The sequence below is a fragment of the Zeus faber genome (assembly GCF_960531495.2).
Source record: "Zeus faber genome assembly, chromosome: 17".
Classification (NCBI taxonomy): domain Eukaryota; kingdom Metazoa; phylum Chordata; class Actinopteri; order Zeiformes; family Zeidae; genus Zeus; species Zeus faber.
This window is the reverse complement of record NC_137204.1, coordinates 16,780,430-16,800,429: the sequence shown is the minus strand read 5'-3', so window position 1 is coordinate 16,800,429 and position 20,000 is coordinate 16,780,430. Positions and strand designations below refer to the sequence as shown.

General features: G+C 43.2%; 2 protein-coding genes across 3 annotated transcripts in view; both read left to right on the top strand.

Moving 5' to 3' along the window:
• gpsm1b (G protein signaling modulator 1b) overlaps positions 1-8,651 on the top strand; it is a 30,572-nt gene extending 21,921 nt beyond the window's left edge. The window contains exons 12-14 of the mRNA XM_080018159.1: positions 4,904-5,063; positions 5,684-5,889; positions 6,239-8,651. Of these exons, the coding sequence (XP_079874285.1) occupies positions 4,904-5,063; positions 5,684-5,889; positions 6,239-6,442 (570 nt within the window). The 3' untranslated portion in view covers positions 6,443-8,651. The remainder of the gene's footprint in view (positions 1-4,903; positions 5,064-5,683; positions 5,890-6,238) is intronic.
• A 725-nt stretch (positions 8,652-9,376) lies between these two features.
• ak1 (adenylate kinase 1) lies at positions 9,377-17,450 on the top strand. Of its 2 annotated transcripts, none has more exons than XM_080018389.1 (7): positions 9,377-9,518; positions 12,405-12,436; positions 13,931-13,966; positions 14,520-14,683; positions 15,388-15,504; positions 15,901-16,092; positions 16,747-17,450. In XM_080018389.1, exons 2-7 carry the CDS (start codon positions 12,430-12,432, stop codon positions 16,813-16,815), a joined length of 585 nt encoding a protein of 194 aa, XP_079874515.1. In that variant the 5' UTR covers positions 9,377-9,518; positions 12,405-12,429; the 3' UTR covers positions 16,816-17,450. The 2 variants fall into 2 exon arrangements, with proteins under 2 accessions (XP_079874515.1, XP_079874516.1); XM_080018390.1 differs by having other exon boundaries at positions 9,379-9,579.
• The last annotated feature ends 2,550 nt before the right edge of the window (positions 17,451-20,000 follow it).

The window sequence follows — 20,000 nt, the reverse complement described above, 5'->3', positions numbered from 1 at the left end:
TGGATGACATACCTACCTGTTCAAACGAGACGTGAACAGTGTTCGTAACTTCTGCCGTTCTTTTGTTTCAAATAGTTTGAGCTTGAAGAATTCCGAGAATTCTTCCCAGGCAATTACAATAGGGCATCCAGCCCTGCGGACTGGACCTCTAAAGATCAGAACAATAACAAAAGGGTTCAATCCCTGCGAAATGGACCCCGAATAGGATTTATAATAATTACAATAAAAATGAGTAAATACTTTTCAAGTAAGGTCATTATTTAAATAAAATAATATTTAAATGTAATCGTTCTCATGGTAAAAACACAGACTGCGCTAGCTAGAGAGCAGATTGAGCTCCATGACACGCCTTAGGTAATGATTAAAGATTAAAGATGATTAGACAAGTCATTAATCACCTTCAATCAATCAACACAGAAAGGCGTCTATAGCTTTGTTTCGTAACTTTGTTTGTAAATTAAAACCCAGATAGAGAACGCTAAGATCCACTTATGGACCGCACCAAACCAAAGCATGTGGATGTGAAATTGGACCTCAGCGCCCCCTCAGCGGGAGGGGGAGTCGATTGGGGAAATACTCAATAAAAATCCATAACCCGCAGTCAATGCCTCGCATTCTCCCTGCTGCATTTCTAGAATTCCATCTTTTGAAATTCAATCAATGAGAACGGGCCTGACAAACGAAACCTGTTAGATAGGTTTGGAAATTAATTATTTGAATTCTCATTTTCATCATCTCTTCCCCTTTCTATCAACAGGTGTCCTTAGATGTTGCATGTATATAATTATTTATAACAAATAAAAAATAGGAAAATATATAATATAAATTTATTTAAAAAAAAGACAATATGGTGTAATTAAGGTAAAGAATAAGGTTTTAAAATCTGTAATAGTATTGACAAAATAATGGATGAAAAAAATCATGATTAGCCTTTTTTCCACCCACCCAATGCTACTGTATAATAGCTCCAATGATCCAAACTCTTAAGCCGCGTGCGCATTTCCTTTCACAGCTGTTGTGTCGTGTCCATAATAATCTTTTTTCCGCGCCACCAGGGATAGCTTTGATTCCGTGTTATTTGCTCTCCGGTTAACAATTAAGTGTTTTTGGTTTTTTTTGACAGCGCTAATCACTGTAATCAGTGGACGGCCATGTTCAGTGGCGGAGGAAGTGATCACGTCGCATCGGGGATGTTACTTCGAGCTTGTCACAAAAGGCCGATGAGCACTCGAGATTAACCGCTGGTAGTTGTTGTTGTTGTTGTTGGTTTTTTTAACGGAAAAGGCCGATTTGGAGAATAAAGTGGGGGCTTAAAGTGACACGGCCCGCTGAGTTAAGCAGACGGAAGGAACTTTGATGATGAGGTGCGTGAAGTGCTCGAAATGCTTGAAAATTTGCCTCAGAAAATTCGAGTACTGGAATACCTTGAAAAAAGCCCCTTTTGTGCTTGAAAAAGTCCATGAGAAATGGGTTAGGTTACGTAATAACATTGTTTCAGACTCACTTTAACAACACAGATGATGACAGAGAAACGTCAATTGAATCCAGCATGATTAGAAATAGACACTTATAATAGAAGATATAATATACTAATAAAAATAATAGACAATGAGACTAAGATTATATTGTATATTAATTAATTAAGATCACATTGACAATGTATTGTATCTGTTAAAAATGCTTTAAATAGCAAAAAGTCCTTGAATTTCGTTTCGTCCTGCCAGAATGAACCTGATTTCTTCGCTGGTGATGATGTAATTTAGCGGAACCCTCCCCCACATTCACTGTCCTCCATTCTTTGTTGTTCGCGCATGAACACCCCCTACCGCCCACCCCCCCCCCCCCCCCCCCCTCTTACACACACGTGGCCTAGTTGAGTAATTGGACCGTCGGTGTTTGAGGTCCAGACGGGAGATCAGGGGTCGACGGAGAGAAAAGGCAGAAGGAACCACACCCAATTGGTGCCCGGAGGGGAGGGCCCGGGAAAACGACACTCACGGACGACAGTCATTTTTGATTTATCGAGATGCCGTTTGCACTGCGGAGGCGACCACGCGTTGTCGCTACAGTGGGAAGCCACGCAACTTCCCGTTTCTAGTCTCGGGTATAGGCAAAAGAGATTTGATTTGCAGAAGTGCAAAGGGGTGAATAAAGCCCCGAAACACCTGATTACATTTGAAGGTTTGTGGCTATATATATTTTAGAGATATCGTTTTTTGGGTGTGGGGTTACTTATATTAATACAACTCGCCATATGCAACGGTGTTTCAAAATGCTACTTCCCACGGAAAAAGCAACTTTTCATATTTCTTACTGTACCCCTGTACCACCCCCCTCCACCCACCCACCCCCCCCCCCCCCTTCTCTCTGCTGAAAATGTGACCTTGATCAGAGGACCCTCACCACCACCACCACCACCCCCAACCCCTCACCCACCCACCTCTTGCTCCCCATAATGAGTTGTTTTCCCACAGAGGAAGCAGGGACTACAGCTGGGACAAAGATGGCCCACAGGAGAGAGAGAGAGAGACAGAGAGAGAGGGAGAGAGAGAGAGAGCGCAAGGGAAGGGGAGGATGGATAGAGCGGAGGGAGGGAGGGGGGGGGGGCAGATATTGAAGCATGACTGGAACAGAGGGATAGAGGAGAGGAAATTGGAGTTTAGTTCTCAGTGTGAGTAACGAGTGAAAGGGGAAAAGAGAGAGAGAGAGAGAGAGAGAGCGCGAGAGTGGGAGAGAGAGAGAGAGAGAGAGAGGGGCGTTCGAGCTCTGCGTGTGGACATGGTGGGAGGGGAGAGAAAGAAAGCAGAGAGAGGGATAGAGGGAGGAAGACGAGCTGCTGGTGGTAAGGCCTCTGACTTATTTTGGGTGTTATTATATGTATGATATACAGTAAATGATAAGACTTGTGCGTCGTGATTGTTATTGCTACAGGGTGGTTTTCCAATAAAAAGTTGAAGGGATAGGAAAGTGCTTATTTAAATCCATCCCATGCTGATGGGTGTACTTGGATCACGGATCAATGTGTCCCCGTATACCGGGACAGTGTTGGCTCTGTTGAATGTACTTTTTTTCGGTTTGGGTCCGAGAGTTATGTAACTAAGAAAGCTTTTATAACGAGGGCACCGCAGGTCACTATTGATTTGTGATGCGTTTGGCTCCTCTCTTTTGATTCAATTGTCCCTCACCGTCCATTAACCTGCTCTGCTATTTGGTTATTGATGTGCTTGCGCTGCTTTTCCGACCGCAGAAAATGTTGGTTTATTCAGTGCGTAGCGTTGTTAGTCCTGCAAAAAGTGCACCGTTGGTGTTTTCACGCGCCGTCCGGAAAAACTATTGACATTAGAGGGATTGTAATGTGAAGGTAGCGTCATGTAAAAGGTGGCAGACATTATCACAATGTTTTTTCTGTGACGTGTCAAGCTAATTTTCGTATTTATTTGTGAATATTATTTTCTCTTTCTTTTGAGTGTTTGGATCGGAAGGATATATTTTTGCCATTCGGCAAAAATGTTGCCTCCCGATCGTTTATAACTGTCCGTAGCTAAACCTTGCTGAACCCTTTTACTATTGAGAAACTTACCACTCTGCCGCAGATCCTCACTGTGCTTGAATGGCGGCCGGTGGGGGCGAACGTTTAAACCTTTAAAAAGATGTTAATGTTACAATGAATAGTATTTTATTCGCTTGACCGTGATATGTGAGTGAGGGTTTGCAAATGTTATCGGGCGTTCTCGATGGCTGTGGAGATTTCAAGCTCTCAAAACAGGTGGTCCACACCGGACCCTCCCCGAAAATGATTCATTTTAGTTGGACGAACATTCCGCTCTCAACGGCCTGTGTCGAAGGCTCCTCCGCTACAAATTTTGTGGGGGAGTAGCATCACGTTTGGCAATGTTGGTTTGGGTTTCTATGGCTTCTTTTAGCATTTGCTATTTATCGCCGATTGTGGCTTTTAATCTCCTTTTTCGAGAACACGAAGCCCAGACTGGAGTCCAACAGTCTTTGTGTGTTATATCGATTAAAAATGGCCACAAATCGTGAACATTTTAAGGGCTTTATGAACTCTTCTGCACTCCTGCAAATCAGCCCTTTTGGCTGTACCCGTGCCAGTGTAAGAGACGAGAAACAGGACGTTGCGTCGCTTCCCACTGACAACCTGCTGTCGCCTTTGGATGTAAGGCAAAACTGCAAAAAGTCGTTTTTAAATAAAGTGCGATATTACTGATTCAAAACATAATACACCAATAGTAACTGTAATTTGAGCTCTCAGGATTCGTTCCATTAACACCATGGAGCCACCGTGGTGAACGCGGACTAGAACTTCCCACTAAATGTGGTGTTGAGTTTTACACCGCGTTACATGTCTGAGGGCGATCCTCTCACCTTGAACATGTAGGCCAAGGTACTCTTTCTTGGGAGGTCATCCCATGTGAATTGACCGAATTAGATTTATTTTTCTTTCCTCCTACTCGAGGACCTAAATTCCTATGACACAACCATACGTGTGGCGGCCGAGACGTTCCGCTTTCCAGGAACACTTTGTCTGATCGCCCGGTTAAAGCCGCGATCGCGACGCTTTCAACGCCGTCGAATTGCGTGCCGTGAAATACTGAAATCGGCGAATCGGAATTGTCGGCGGGGAAAGTCCCTTGACGACAGCTGCGCGACGGGCGAACACGAGGTTCGGGGGGGAAAGAAGGGAACCTTTTACTAGAACCTTTCATCTCCGAGTGGATCGTCTGAAGTGTGCTCAGCACGTGACGCCGTTAAAACCGCTCATTTCAGCCCATGCGCCCAAAATAGACAGACGGCTCAGTGTGTGTGTGTGTGTGTGTGTGTGTGGGGGTTGAACGACAAAGGTGGCATTGTGGCGCTGATGATTCCCGTTTTTCTTTGGTTGCAGAAGTTAGGCCGTGACCCCTCCGATGAGGACTGCTTCTTCGACCTCCTCAGCAAGTTCCAGAGCAGCCGCATGGACGACCAGCGCTGCAACCTCGACGACGCGCAGGACGAAGCCGACGGGCGGGACGCCGACTCCGCGCCCTCCCTGAACGACATGATAGGTCGGTTTGAGGGTGGAAGTGTCGAAACGCTGCCTCGGAGCAGGAGCGGAACGGCAACAATATCCTGTCTGTAGTCTGTTTTGTTTTTTTTTGTTTTGTTTTTTTTGTTTCTGTTCTCCTCCCACCCCATCGACACATCTCTGCCTCGAGAGATTTCCGCTGTCCTGATTAAGTGGCACAGATTATTAAGCAACGTCGGTGTTTCCTTCCGAACAGTAATTAACATTATCGATTGTTTTGGTTTTTCTGTTTTCCCTGACTCAACACAAAAACAAAAACCACCATATTTGCACTCATACTCTTCACCGTGCAATATTCAGTTAAAACACTGCAGTAAATTAGTCTAACATAGCCGTCATTAGCTTATTATTATTTCATTCATCATGTACAGATATTTCATTTATATGTCCAATTCAGTACTTGCGTCCTTAAAGCCACATTTTGCATTTATATTGTATTCCGTGTTACGCATTATTTTTCCTATGCTACCATTTTAGTTTTTTTTAAATCTTTTTGCACTACAATACACCAACCACTACCTACAATGACAAATTCCCTGCACGTGAAATCGTACTTCTAATACAACAAAACAGATCGCGAACCTGCTTCTCTCCCCCCAGATCCCGCCCTCAACACCTCGCCCCAGACGGAGGAGCTGTTTGATCTGATCGCCAGCTCCCAGAGTCGTCGTCTTGACGACCAGCGGGTCAACGTGGGCAACCTGCCAGGCCTGCGCATCACCCAGAACAACCTGGGCCACCTGGTGGGAGAGGGAGACCCCCAAGAGCCCAGCGACGACTTTTTCAACATGCTCATCAAGTGCCAGGTGGGTACAATGTATTTAACAATATGACTTCCTTTGGTAACACCTTATTGTTGCACTCTTCTCTGGGACGCTTGAATGAATGTACACATGATGTGAACGACAAAAAGCTTTGAATTCAGAGAATGCTGACTTTTGTGTGTATGTTTTATATTCAATGCATGTACAATCCAATATTATACGATATCATGTTATCATTATACTACGTTATATCATACTATACTTTACTTTATACCATTTTATTATATTTTGGGATTATGATAGATAGATATAGGTACTATATTCACCCCCCCAGCTACTTGAAATGTTACTACTTGCAATGTCCCCCACCCCACCTCTCTCGTGACTGAAGTCCTCTAGGATAGACGACCAGCGGTGCTCCCCTCCGGAGTCGGGCCCCCACGCCCCCACGGTGCCCGACGAGGACTTCTTCAGCCTGATCCAGAGGGTGCAGGCCAAGCGCATGGACGAGCAGCGCGTGCACCTGCCCAGCGACGACCAGGAGGACGACCCGCCCTCCCCCGACACCGAGCCCCCTGGTGGAGACTCCAGCTAGGACCTTTTAACCCCCCCGACACACACACACACACACACACACGCACACACACACACACACACACACACACAGTGCCGTGGCCGCACATCGGAGAGAAGGAATTAAAGCCTCCTTCACACCTAGTCCGTAACCGCAGTCGGATCCTAGTGGCCGCTGTGTGAACTGCATCTGGGTTTCGCAGATCACAAAATATGTCAGGGAAAAACGGGAGAGCTTGTTTTGTTTTTTTCCAGTACAACAGCGAGTAGTTTGATCAGCTGGACATTTACCATATTCCATAAATGAGTTTAAAACTCCCTTAATATAGTGTTTGCAAAGTGTAGGGGAAAAAAAAAAAAAACACACACTTCACTTCCATAAAAAGTAATTTATAGTGAATATGGTGACATCCAACGTTAACGTTGACAACGTCATTATTATAACTTATTTACTGCGTTTTAAGCCAAGATCCAATGAAGATAAGTGTCAGACCGTCCCAGAGCCTCGACTGGACGTGGGAATCCACCTCTCCATAGGAATGAATGGACTTCCGGTTTGTTCTTGGCGTTCGTTGTATTAGGTGTGAATCAGGCTTTACGGTAGTTACAGGTTTATGTGGGAAGTCGAATGATGACGAAGACGATGATGATAAACGAGTGAGACGGATCACATGTGCAATAGGTGTTTTTTTTTTCCTGTCGAAGTGTAGGTCAATGCATTCTGTTTTATAAATGTGTGTAAATACAACAGGACCTAACGTGGAGTTTCGATTAGGACATATGGGACAGAGAAAGCTCTTAAGTGTCGATTTTGTGGATTTTTTTTTTTTAACATGTGAAAAAATATATATATACCCCGTTTAATGCCTTAATCAGCATTTTCTCAGACTCCGATTGTAATTGCTGTACCAGATGTGTTTTGCTTCAGGAGAGCATGATAAGTGAAAAACTGGTATTTTTTTTCGTTTAAGCAGTATTAAGGGACACACAACAGCGGTTGAACAGAATCTCTTCAATCAGTCATCTGTCAGTTTTAACAATCTCATCGTTTGTAATAAAGGTAATGCAAGGCCCCCACTGATGATGTTTAAGACTTCACTTAACTTAACTCCATTTTGATGAATAGTTTATGAGACGCAATGCGTTCAGAGCAGTCACAATCGTATTTGTAGAAAATGTGTTAATCCACCCATGCAGTATGGAGTTACCTAGAGGCATTGCACAAAAACCTTTCGTCGTTGTTGATCATTATGAATTTTTATTTTTTTGATAATTAAGAATAAGCTCTAATTAAAGATCGCAAAGGTAAAGCTTTTTCTTTTTTTTTTTTGAACAGTTCTATTTGTTATCCAGTGGAGTTTTAAACATCAAATTAAAGAATGCTGCTTAAGCTCACAGTAAACCATGTAACTGGGACTCGAAGCCACGAGCAACGCTCAAATAAGCTTATTACGATGACGCGTCTCATTGAGCTGCTACAACGCCCCTTTGTGGTGAAACCACGGTACTACCACTGTAGTGGTCGGAAGCCGCTGATGGAAGCCAGAGGAGGAATCTGTTTCATCTATGTTTGAAGAGACTTTGGTTGTGATAATGATACTGCACTTAAAACTTTGAACATTTTCTGCTTATTTTAGTGACAAGCTCTTTATTAACCTAAGCGTATATGTTGCATATTTTCTGTTCGGTTTATCATTTTGTCAAGGTTAAGAGTGTATTAACAAAACAAATAGTGCCTAGTGTGTATTTATATTAATTTCCAGTGATTCTTTATGCCCTGTAGTTTATTCAAGTTTGATAAATATAACAAGACAAAAAAAACAAAAAAACATCCTACTGACCAGCAACCGTCTTAACTAAGGACATGTTACTGTGTAGGAATATTCACATACTGGAACTAGAAATGTGCTTTCCTTTCTTTAGGGCTTACTTGCAATTCAAAGGTAGTGCAAACCAGTGTCTGTACCTCGGTGACTTTAACACACTTTGGAGATGTCCCATTTAGACCCTGGACGGTCCATAAACTCATTGGAGTCACTGGCACACGGTGATTTAAACCGCTCCGGGATTTCCCTCTATTCCTCGCGGATGAGGAGCTACAGTAAGCGGTACGCTTCTGCTTGTCACTGCCATAATATGTACATATATATTTTTTTGTATTTATGTTCGATTTAAGGACATTAAATGTCCCCCCGTGCTTTTAATAAAAAGGTTTCCGATGTTTGATTTGAGTTTGCTCTCATGTTTCGTTTACTGAAAAAGATGAACATTCATGCCAGTCAGGGACATAGGAAGTCAGTGGGCTTCATGTGTAGGCACATTTAAAGTTCCAGTCCCACTGAACAAAAGGCAGGGAACAGGTCAGACATGTTGGTTTGCCTTTCCGCTGCTTTGTACGACCAAGATTACGCAGAAATGTCAAGCATGCGAAAAAGAAACCCGATATCCATTCAACGCACTGCTTTTGACCATTTCTCCCCTTATCCTCTTTATAGCCCCTTTGAGTGGTATCTCGTATAAACTATCTCAAATCCACAATTCCCATTCCTTACATCACCCTGTGCTGGCTGCATTAATACAACATCCTGGATTTCTGTTGCTCGCTGATAAATGTTTTTCCTGTTAACGGACTTCCTTTGGACTTTTTAAGGCGACACACATTCACTATACACACCAACCACCAATAATTCTTCAATATACCTGTGTGTATATATATTTAGATACATATACAGATAAAAAGAAAGGCCACGGCCTCAGGTGCAGCTAGCTGTCAAAATGTAAGCAACGCAAATGTTGATGTCACCAATGAAAACTTAAGAGTGGGGCTCACACCGCCAGCCCCACTGCCCCCCCCCAACCCCCTCTCTCTCTCCCTTTCCACTTCTTCTCGCTCCACTCCTACCCACAATGCACTGCAGGCTAAGCCGAGCTATAAAAAGGCACAGTGCAGGGGAGGGAGGGCCGCTGTGCTGCAGGAAGACAAGACTCTCTCTCGGAGAACCAGGAACAGCAGCAGCCGCCGCCCCGCCATTGCCACGGAGAGACAGAGAGCGAGAGAGAGGGAGAGAGAGAGAGAGAGAGAAAGGAAAGAGAGAGAGGTCAGTGCAGAGGACAAAGGCTCCATAGAGCCAGGAGGAGAAGGCTAGAGAGTGACTGGAAGTAGGTCAGAGAGAGCGAGAGAGAGCGAGCGAGAGAGAGAGAGTGTGTGGAGCATAGTAATGTGAAAGGCATCGTCTATGATTTCTTAGGCTCCCTGTCTATTATAAAAAAAAAAACCTTTGAGGGACTGATTTTAACCATGGGCATCCAAAACATTCCCTCAAATGTTTCATACTCATTCTTTTTTCAAAAGATTCTAAGGTACCTTGTTTACTATAAAAAAAAAAATTAATTGGAGGGACCGTTTTGGACCATAGACCATTGACAGCTGTTTGGGATGCGAATGCTACTGTGGTGTTCAATGTCCTTCAAGTGTTTTGTAACCGTCTATTTGTTTTGTAATGGTCGTTAGATTCCTGAGCTAGGAGGCACCTAGGAGACTATTACAAAACAAAAAAAACGCTTGAGGGAATGTTTTGGAGCGTAGATCATTGACAGCTCAGTCTCAGGAATGCTACTGTGGTGTTAAACATCTTCTGTGGAGACGTGCGTACGTATGTAAGGATGATTATTTTCTAGACTCGAGAATACAAACATTTGATCTCTGATGGTTTTGCCTGTGACTTAGAAGCTTATGGTATTATGCATGCCCGACATGTTTGGTGCTGGGCTTCAAATTCCCAAAGCACGCCTAATTCAAGTCATGTCCACGTAGAGGTCATTGTTGTCAATTATCTGGTCGGATGGAAAACAGGAGGTTTCAAATTGTATAACTGAACCACAGCCCTGCATACATTACAGGGCTCTCCACATAATAGAATGAAATAATACAATGTCAGTGGCAACAAGTGCAGTATTTCTCCATTTCCCCCTCCCTTCCCAAACGACATGGAATACGTTCATGGGCACGGCGCTGACGTCAGAGAGCTCTCCCCTTCTCCCTTAAAGGGCCAGAGCAGCCGTGGAGGGGGAACATCGGGGAGCAAAAGGGAGATGGGGGAACAGCCATGGCTGATGGAGTGCTTCGAGTGAAATATGTTGTTTTCACGTCCTTTCGCTTCTGGGATAAGCTCGGCGCTAGCTCCCGTGTCCCCTTCTTTTCTCCAGAGCGGTTGAGTTGATACGCCGTCCGAGGAACAGCTGCAGACGCACCGCGGCTTTTTATAGAAGAGGCTACATGCTCACAAGAAAACCTAATACTGGTTGGGGGTGGGTGGAGGGACTGGGGGGCTGGGGGACTGTTGTGCTCTCAAGTATAGGATGATTTTTTCCAACGGCATCCGAGCTCACAGGCTGATTTAATTTGAGGAAAGAGGAAAAGCGAAACGGTTCAATTTTCATCTGTGCTCGGATAGCGCTGGAATTTGAGCGCACCCGTTAATTTCATTCCATCTTTCTGAAACTAACTAGTGCAGCCCATGCAAAACACGCCTGTTCGGAAAGCAGTTCAAAGTTTATTAATATTACACGTGTCGTGTGTCCAAAGAAACACCCGCCAAGTGTGAATTAGATTGGATGAAGGGTTGTCGAAATAATATACGGAAATACACATATATAGACAGACAGACAGACAGACAGGCAGACAATGAGGATAATAATACAAGGTTGAATATAACCGAGAATGATTAAAATATTGCCTCAGCTATATAGCTGACACTTTTGGTCTCACAATATTGTATATATTGTAATATTTTGGACGATCACAATATTTCTTTTTTGTAATATATATTTTATGCTCTATATATAAAAAAAAAAAAAAAAAAAAAAAATATATATATATATATATATATATATATATATATATATATATATATAAAAAGGGTAAGGGTAAAATGTATAAACACACACACACCAAGTTTGCAGCCTCACGGAACTAGAACTAGAACGAGAACATGTTTGACATACCAGGGGGATGGGACGGGGGACACAGAGTACGCTTCCATAATAGGCCAGACCGGGATTCCCAAAGAAGCCCCCACACTGACTCAGGTGCACGCCTCCAAATGACATTTGCAAAGGCGAGGGGTTAATGGCCAACACCATAAAAACAGCCACCGGAGAAGCACCCAGTGGCCTGGGAGGTCAACGCTGATGTCGATGACGGGCCCAATTTTACTTCGACATATCACATCACATGCACTCATATGCTTACTACAGCATGACTCATTGTATTGTCTATTTCATATTATTATTATTATTATTATTATTATTAGAGATCCTACCATTATTACTACTACTATTATTTGATGGGATTCCTTGACTTGCACTGTTCTGATGCTCCACACAATCTGAATCACCCCCGGGTATTAATAGTGTTATCGTCATATTCATCTTGATCAGTCGTTTTAGTTTACCTCTTATCGCCACCAGATGTCACAGTAGCTCAATATGTAAACTGTATTAAGATACTTTTCCTACACATAATGATGATATTGATCATTAATATAAAAAAAAGACATTACTAGTACTATTACTACTACTAATAATATACTTATATTAATGTTAATAATCAAACAATCGTGATTCTGGGTTCTATAATTATATAATAGAATTGATTGTCTGTGTTGTGTCCTCCTAAATGAAACTGACCTGTGTTGATAATGCATATTTTAGTATTTTTAGAGCTTATAGAGCTTATTGTGCATAATCACCAGGTGTCATGACATTTCATTGCATATATGTATGACCGTATGTATATGTATGTGACAAATAATCTCTTGAACTTGAATTTGAACACTGCAGGTGACACTTAATGTAAATTAATATAAAAGGTCATGTAAAAAAAAAAAAAAAAAAACCGCAATACTGTTTGGTCAGGTGCTCTGCTTTCTGCACCCAACTCACCTCTTTCTCATCTTGTTCTCATCTCTCCCTTGCTTTAAAAGGAAATCCTACCACTGAACCATCAAAATGGCAGGTGAGCAATCCGATTCCTTCCTAATCGAATGACTAACCCTTTGATTACCGAACCGTTCGGAAGCGTATTGCGCAGAAGACCCTCCCGTTTAGTTGGGTTCTACCGCCGCCCGCCGGACGCTCTGGAGAATGCAACTCAAATATCGGCACGTCAAATGTTGCAATTTGGAGTGACAAACGAAACAACCCCGCGTTTTGAAACGTCTGAAACGCTGTTTACACGCTTACACGTTTTTAAAAAATCCCCGAAACACGCAAAGATGTGAACTGTCATGCAATTTGGCACCGCCGGGGGACGCCTCCGGGGCGACCTCGACCGGAACGAACTTTGACGGTATCGCGCACTTGCCGTGGATACCGCGGCGTGGGGGTGGTGGCGACAGCAACAACAGTCACCGTAGCAACGCACTTGTTGAGCAGCGCGACCCATACTTAGTGTCGGGCGACCGCGTCGGCGCTCAGACGGGACAGACCTCCGTGCGAACGGCGCCCGAGAAGCGACGAGATGGGCAACTCGTGTTGCGCCACGCCGGGTGGTGGGGCGGATCCTGCTGCGCCGCGGAAACGCATACGCAACGGTCTGTGCCGAAAAGTCCCGTTCACGGCAAATATATAGAGAATCATATCGAATAAATATAGAAGAGGGAATAAATATACCTCATTCCACAAGTAATAAAAAAAAAAATAATAATAATGATAATAATAATTAGTATATAATAATTAATATTCGTTTATTGTGTAAATAATAGATTAAATAAATGAAGCGTCGTTTTGTCATTCAATCTATTTTCATGCGTTCCTTGCTTCTCACTGAGCACATTTAAACACGCTGAAAATGTGGTTCACCTGTGGTGCCGCGTACGTTTGCGTTTGCACTAGTTTTGTGACGCGCAATGCGTGCACACGCACGCACGCACGCACCGACAGTCGCTCGTATCCGCCAATAAGTCATTGAACCGTCAACCGCAACTATTCATCACGGAAAACCAACACAAAAAACCTAATATAAGAAAGTATTGTATAAAACATAGTAATGGAAAAAATAATGATAAAACATAATAATTGATAAATATGAATACTATAAAAAAATGATTGTATACAATTTAATAATAACATCAAATACAAAAACATAAGATTCAGAGATGCGTTGCACTCACAACCAGTGTCTGCAAACATACAAGACACAGAAAAGACAATTATTCTTGAAACCACGAAACATAAATCACACAAAAAAAAGGAGTTTGTTGTTTGACCATCATTTTCATTTATTTCTGTTTTTATTTTGTTTTGTTTTTTAACTCCAAAACATCTTAAAAAATCTATTAAAAGTCCATCTGGTTCATATTAATGCCCGCCATTAATATGTGAATGTAGAAATATTTATTTTTCTGCGTTTTTGAGAGAGAGAGAGAGAGAGAGAGAGAGCTTTGTCGAAGTGCTGTAAATAATTTGTGAACATTTCATCGAGGATCTCCTCTCTACCCGCTTATTTCAGACAAAATTAAAGACGCCAAGATCATCTTCGTAGTGGGTGAGTACATTTTTTTTTTTTAAATCTGTCAACAGCTATTTGTGTTAGGGGGTATGCTGAGTGAACCCAGGTGCAGAGAACAAGGCAGAGGCGAGGTGGCAAAAATAGAGGTTTACTCAAAACAAGTGCAAAAACAAATAAGTCTCGGGAGCTTGGAACAAGAGCGTTGTCATGAGGTTAGACAAACTCAAGACTGAGCGCCCGAGGACACAAACGACAGGGTCTAAATAGGGACGACCAAACGAGATACAGGTGAAACATATAACCTACTGAGGCAGGGTAATCAGGAACAGAAATAAGTGAAGCAGAGCAACCTTGAAAAGGCAGTACTGGCGGCATCTAGTGGCTGATGCTGGCAGGACCCGGGCGAACCCTGACAATTTGTACCTTAAATGTCCAGCACTTGACCAGACCTGTTCCTTCCATTTCAGGCTTTCCAAAATCATTTTAACTATTGTTGATTTTGAATACCGGTTCAGTGTGTGTGTGTGTGTGTGTGTGTGTGTTGCACATTCAAACATGCGCGTCCTCTCTCTCCCCCGGTGCCGTCCAGGCGGGCCCGGCTCCGGTAAGGGCACCCAGTGTGAGAAAGTGGTGGCAAAGTATGGCTACACCCACCTGTCATCCGGGGACCTGCTGCGCGCCGAGGTGGGCTCCGGCTCCGAGAGGGGGAAGCAGCTCCAGGCAATCATGCAGAAGGGCGAGCTCGTACCCCTGGTGAGATAGCACCACTACCGTGGGTCTATACACTTGAAATACTTTTCCAAAATACACGCGACAAAACAGGGTTTGAAATAGGTCGGGTCCCGGGGAGCTATCAGACCGCCTGGCAGGACGTTCATGGTGAATGTCTCTCCTCAGTATTTGCAGTAATCTATGTTCATGTGTTGCATGCTATTAGTTTTTCTGATACGTTCATCCACAATGCAGAATAAAAACCTGTGAAAAAAATAAAATAAAATCCACAAAAAAAAGAGTGTTACGATCGTAATAACTTAGGCTATTTCGACCACTGCGAACACCTACAGTTGGTTCTAAACTAAACTACTTGGATCTCGAACTGGGTTGGTCCAGCACGTTTGGGGTTGGTTGAAGGGGCGCTGGTCCAGCAGTTGTAGAGGATGGAGGCGAGGTGGACCACCAGGGTGGTGCTTGGAGTCGGGGTGGTCCAGTGGAGGTTGGTTGAAGATGGGTTGGTGCAGCAGGGTACAGATGTTTACCCCGGGGCCTCAGGTCTAGACCAGGTGTGCTGCTGTTTCCTGGTGTGTGTGTGTGTGTGTGTGTGTGTGTGTGTGTGTGTGTGTGCACCCACTAGGGTTGTGTGTCGCTTCACAAAACGCACATTTTCTCAAAAGTCAGGTCTCTATTCATACTGTCGACATTGATGGAAGCCCGCGCGCTGCTTCTGCGTACGTTTTTAGGACACGGTCTTGGACATGATCAAGGAGGCGATGATCGCCAAAGCCGACGTCTCCAAGGGCTTCCTGATCGATGGCTACCCGCGTGAGGTCAAGCAGGGAGAGGAGTTTGAGAAGAAGGTAGGAGGACGTTTGTGACATTGCAATTTCTTGCGCCCGTATTGGATACAGATTTTTTTGATTTTTTTTTAATGTGCAGCCCCCATAATGCCTCTACGCTGAAATATTCATGTTGAGTTTTAGTGGAGGACTTCAAATATGATCATACTCAAATGGTCTGACTTTACACATATTTTTATTACGGTCACTTCATTTTTCTGTATTATTTATTTGTTAATTCCATTTGAAAAGATAGAAGCACCGTTGCCACAAACACAAAATACGGCAACCTTTGACAAAAAGGTGTGTAATTGCCAGTGGGATAATTTGAACAATTGTCAGTTTGACAGCGGCACGGTTCCCTGAACGTCATTACATTTCCATCTGAAATATCTGTCACGCGCACTTTTACTGCAGATTGGAAAACCCTGCCTGCTGCTGTACATCGACGCTAAAGGCGAAACCATGGTGAAGAGGCTGATGAAGCGCGGCGAGACCAGCGGTCGTGCTGACGACAACGAGGAGACCATCAAGAAGCGCCTGGACTTGTACTACAAAGCCACAGAGCCGGTGATCTCCTTTTACGAAAGCCGCGGCATTGTCAGGAAGGTGAGCATACGGAGCCGCGCCCTGAGGACGAAAAAAGGTGCTACGTTGACCCGATAGGGGCTCTTCAGGACATAGGGGAAGCCCTCTAAGTGCTACGTAATACAGTCCTCTTTTATTACCAGGACTCCAAATGGGGATCGTCCCAAGAACCCTTAAAGAAGTGTCCTTCCCAGTGCCCTCAATTGGCATACCCATAAGAACCCCTAAAGAAGGATTATTACGAGGACCCCAAATTGGGATCGTCCCAAGAACCCTTAAAGAAGGATTATTTCGAGAACCCCCAATTGGGACTGTCCCAAGACCCCTTTAAAAAGGATCATTACCAGAACCCCAAATTGGGGCCATCTCAAGAACCCTTAAACAAGTGTAATTCCCAGTACCCTCAATTGGCATACTCATTAGAACCCTTAAAGAAGGGCTATTACCAAAACCCCCAATTGGGATTTCCTCTAGCGCCCTTAGTGTAGGGTTCTTCCTTGATCTCTTGTGTATGAGGGTTCCCCTCGCCTTCTCGTTTCGGGGTTTAAGGGTTTCATCTCGTACCATTTATCAAGAGATCTGACCGGAGGTCTTGAGGGAAGACGGAAGGTTCTTTCAGGAGGAAAAGCATGGCTGTGTCCTCTGTCCGTTGAGCGTCTGTCTCTCTCCGTCCAGATCGACTCGGAGCTGGCAGTGGATGAGGTCTTCGGCCACGTCGCCAAAGCCATCGATGGCCTCCATTGAAACGGCGCCGCCGGATGAACTGTGTCACACGCTGTCTGTCGTCCCGTCGTCATTCTCGCGAAGAAGGAAAAAAACAACAAAAAAAAAACCTCCCCTCTACCAGAGAACATTAGCAACACAAAAACCCAGTCGCCTTGGTTAATTGTGAACGGCCATTTAAAGAACGTAGATCCCTTAACTGCACTCCCAACCCAGCGATAAGGATGGCCAGTGTTCCACACTTTAAAGATCCAACGTCCACGAACACGGCCATTCGCGTCATTCTCCGTGATCGATGCGAGTGGCATCTTGGAGCTTAAAGGCGTCTCCTTCTCATCCGGGCCTTAACAGTGAGGCGCCGGTATCGAGCAGCCGCGGCTTACACTGGATCCACTACGACGCTGACGGCTGACACGCCCACATCAGGGAACGGTTACGTTCACCTGGGTTTTTTGTCCACCGGGGGTATTATCCTTTGCCGAAAAAGTAAAAATGCACTTCATTTATTTATTTAAAATCTATCGTACACGTGGAGATATTTCTTAATCATTGGGATGTATAGTATGTAACATACATGAAAATATTAAGAGCAGTATATGTAACACTTGGTAAAATATTTAAAAAATAAAGATTGGTAAATATATTTGAAACATTCATTTGGACGTTTATATTGTATTGTATATTTATCGGCTTTTTTTTTTCCAAACTATATTTTAATCAATATTATGACGATGTAGCGAGTAGAGGAGCTTTGATTTGGCTTCAGAACAGTTTTGAGTGTCGTGGGATTCTGCACCATTTTTCAAGAAGAAACAATCTTTACTCGAGAACCTCAAATAAAGATGAAATTATGTTGAGATCAGATCATTTGGGCTATCAGACTCAAAGACGCCAGTTACCGCACTCAATTACTCCAGTTACCAGACTCAATGACTCCAGTTACCAGACTCAATGACTCCAGTTACCAGACTCAATGACTCCCGTTACCAGACTTAATGACTGCAGTTACCAGACTCAACGACTCCAGTTACCAGACTCAATGACTCCAGTTACCGGACCCAATGACAACAATTACCAGACTCAATGACTCCTGTTACCGGACCCAATGACAACAATTACCAGACTCAATGACTCCGCTTACCAGACTCAATGACTCCGCTTACCAGACTTAATGACTCTATTTACCAGACTCAATGACTCCAGTTACCAGACTTAATGACTCTAGTTACCAGACAAAATGACCCCAGTTACTGGACTCAATGACTATTCCCATTCTTTTGTCCAAACCCTGTATATTTCTATTTAGAGACAAATTAATTGTATTAGTCATGGACACACACACACAGACACACACACGCACACACACACACACAATCATTATGCAGGTACAGAAGTATGCAGACACAACAGGATACAGGGCGCGTTGCTATCTCCATAATCTAAAACCCAACACTGTTGTTGTAACTTTTCCTCTGAGCTCAGGATGACAATTAGGTCTTCCTGTACCTCACACCTTACACACCTTACACACACACACACACACACACACACATGGCCGTAGCCCAACAAACACTCTCTCGCTGGTATCCGGGCTATCCTCAAAGGACGGCTGTGATGGTGGTTCGGCGGTGGGGATGAGGAAGAGGAAAGGTGCCTTTGAAGGGGGACAGGATGTGTGCATTGGAAGCCGGTCCACAAGAGGCTTCCACGACGGGGTCCTGAATGCGAGGAATGTTGCTGGTTCAGCTCACACAACGCTCATGGTATTTCTGCACGTACGTCGGAGAGCTGGAGGAAGACAAACCGTTTGAAGTCTGTGTTGGAAGACAAAAAAGATCAACATTTTCTCATATCCTGCTAATATTAACTTTCAATTGTATCTGCATGACTTTTAGAAAACAACCATTATACGGTGTACCAGTACATGTCAGGTATATCTATACTATACTTTACCACCAATTTATAGTGGTTGTTAATATAATCATGAAATTATTCTAATGGGTAAAAAAAAAAAACTTTCCTGCTGTATTTTTCGTTTAAAGGAAATTGCATTATTTGTGAATTTTCATGTTTCAAATTACGCCAAAATAGCCCACATGTGGCCCTCCTGTGCCCGATAGCGGTCCTGCAGAGCGCCACCCAACTGTACTGTAACATTTTCATAGAATTTGCTGTAGGATGGCGTTGAATTAATTCAAGAAAGAAAATATATAATAATGACTATTAATAATATTATAAAAAATAAATCATCTGTGAATCAAACCTTTGCTTAGATAATAGAATACAGATCTCTACAACCTTGTGAACAGTGATCCATTTATTCCTACATTTTACACTAAGACATAAATAATAATAATCATAATAATAATACTACTACTAATAATAATAATAATAATAATAATAATAATAAAAACAACAACAAATCTGAAAGCTGAAAGTAAGGCCAGTCATTTGGGCAGCAGTGGAAAATAGCTGTGATATGAGAAGTCACAAGAACATCTTCAAATACTTTGCCGGCAGAACGGCGGTGCTTTTCCGGCTGCCACCGCCAGGGGGCAGCAGTGCGCCGCCCACACGCACTGTTTTCCAAAGTGCCAGAGTGAGAACTTTGGATGTTTTGAAATCACTTTTGAACGACGTCATTATTAATTCACATGAAGTCATTAATGACACATTTAATCTGACGTGTTTTGTTCAACAATTCAAAGGCAAACAATACTACTACTACTACTACTACTAGTACTACTACTAATAATAATAATAATTCAAGATTCAAGGGGTTTATATGTCATGCTTCTACTGCTACTAGCACGGTGACTACTACTCCTACTACTACGACTAGCACGACAACTGCTATTGCTACTGCTAATACTACTACTACTAATACTACTCCTACCTCGACTGCTACTTCTACAACAACCACTGCTACTAATACTGCTACTACAACTAGCACGACTACTACCACTACGCCTACTACTGATAATACAACTACTACTCATACTACTCATTAATACTACTACTACTACTACTACAACAACACTACTAGTACTACTGCTGCTGCTGCTGCTACTACTACTACTACTAATACTACTAATACTACTGCTACTACTACAACTATGGCTACTTATACCAATCCTACTAATTCTACTACTTATACTACTACTTCTAATACTGCTACTACTACTACTACTACTGCTACCATTACT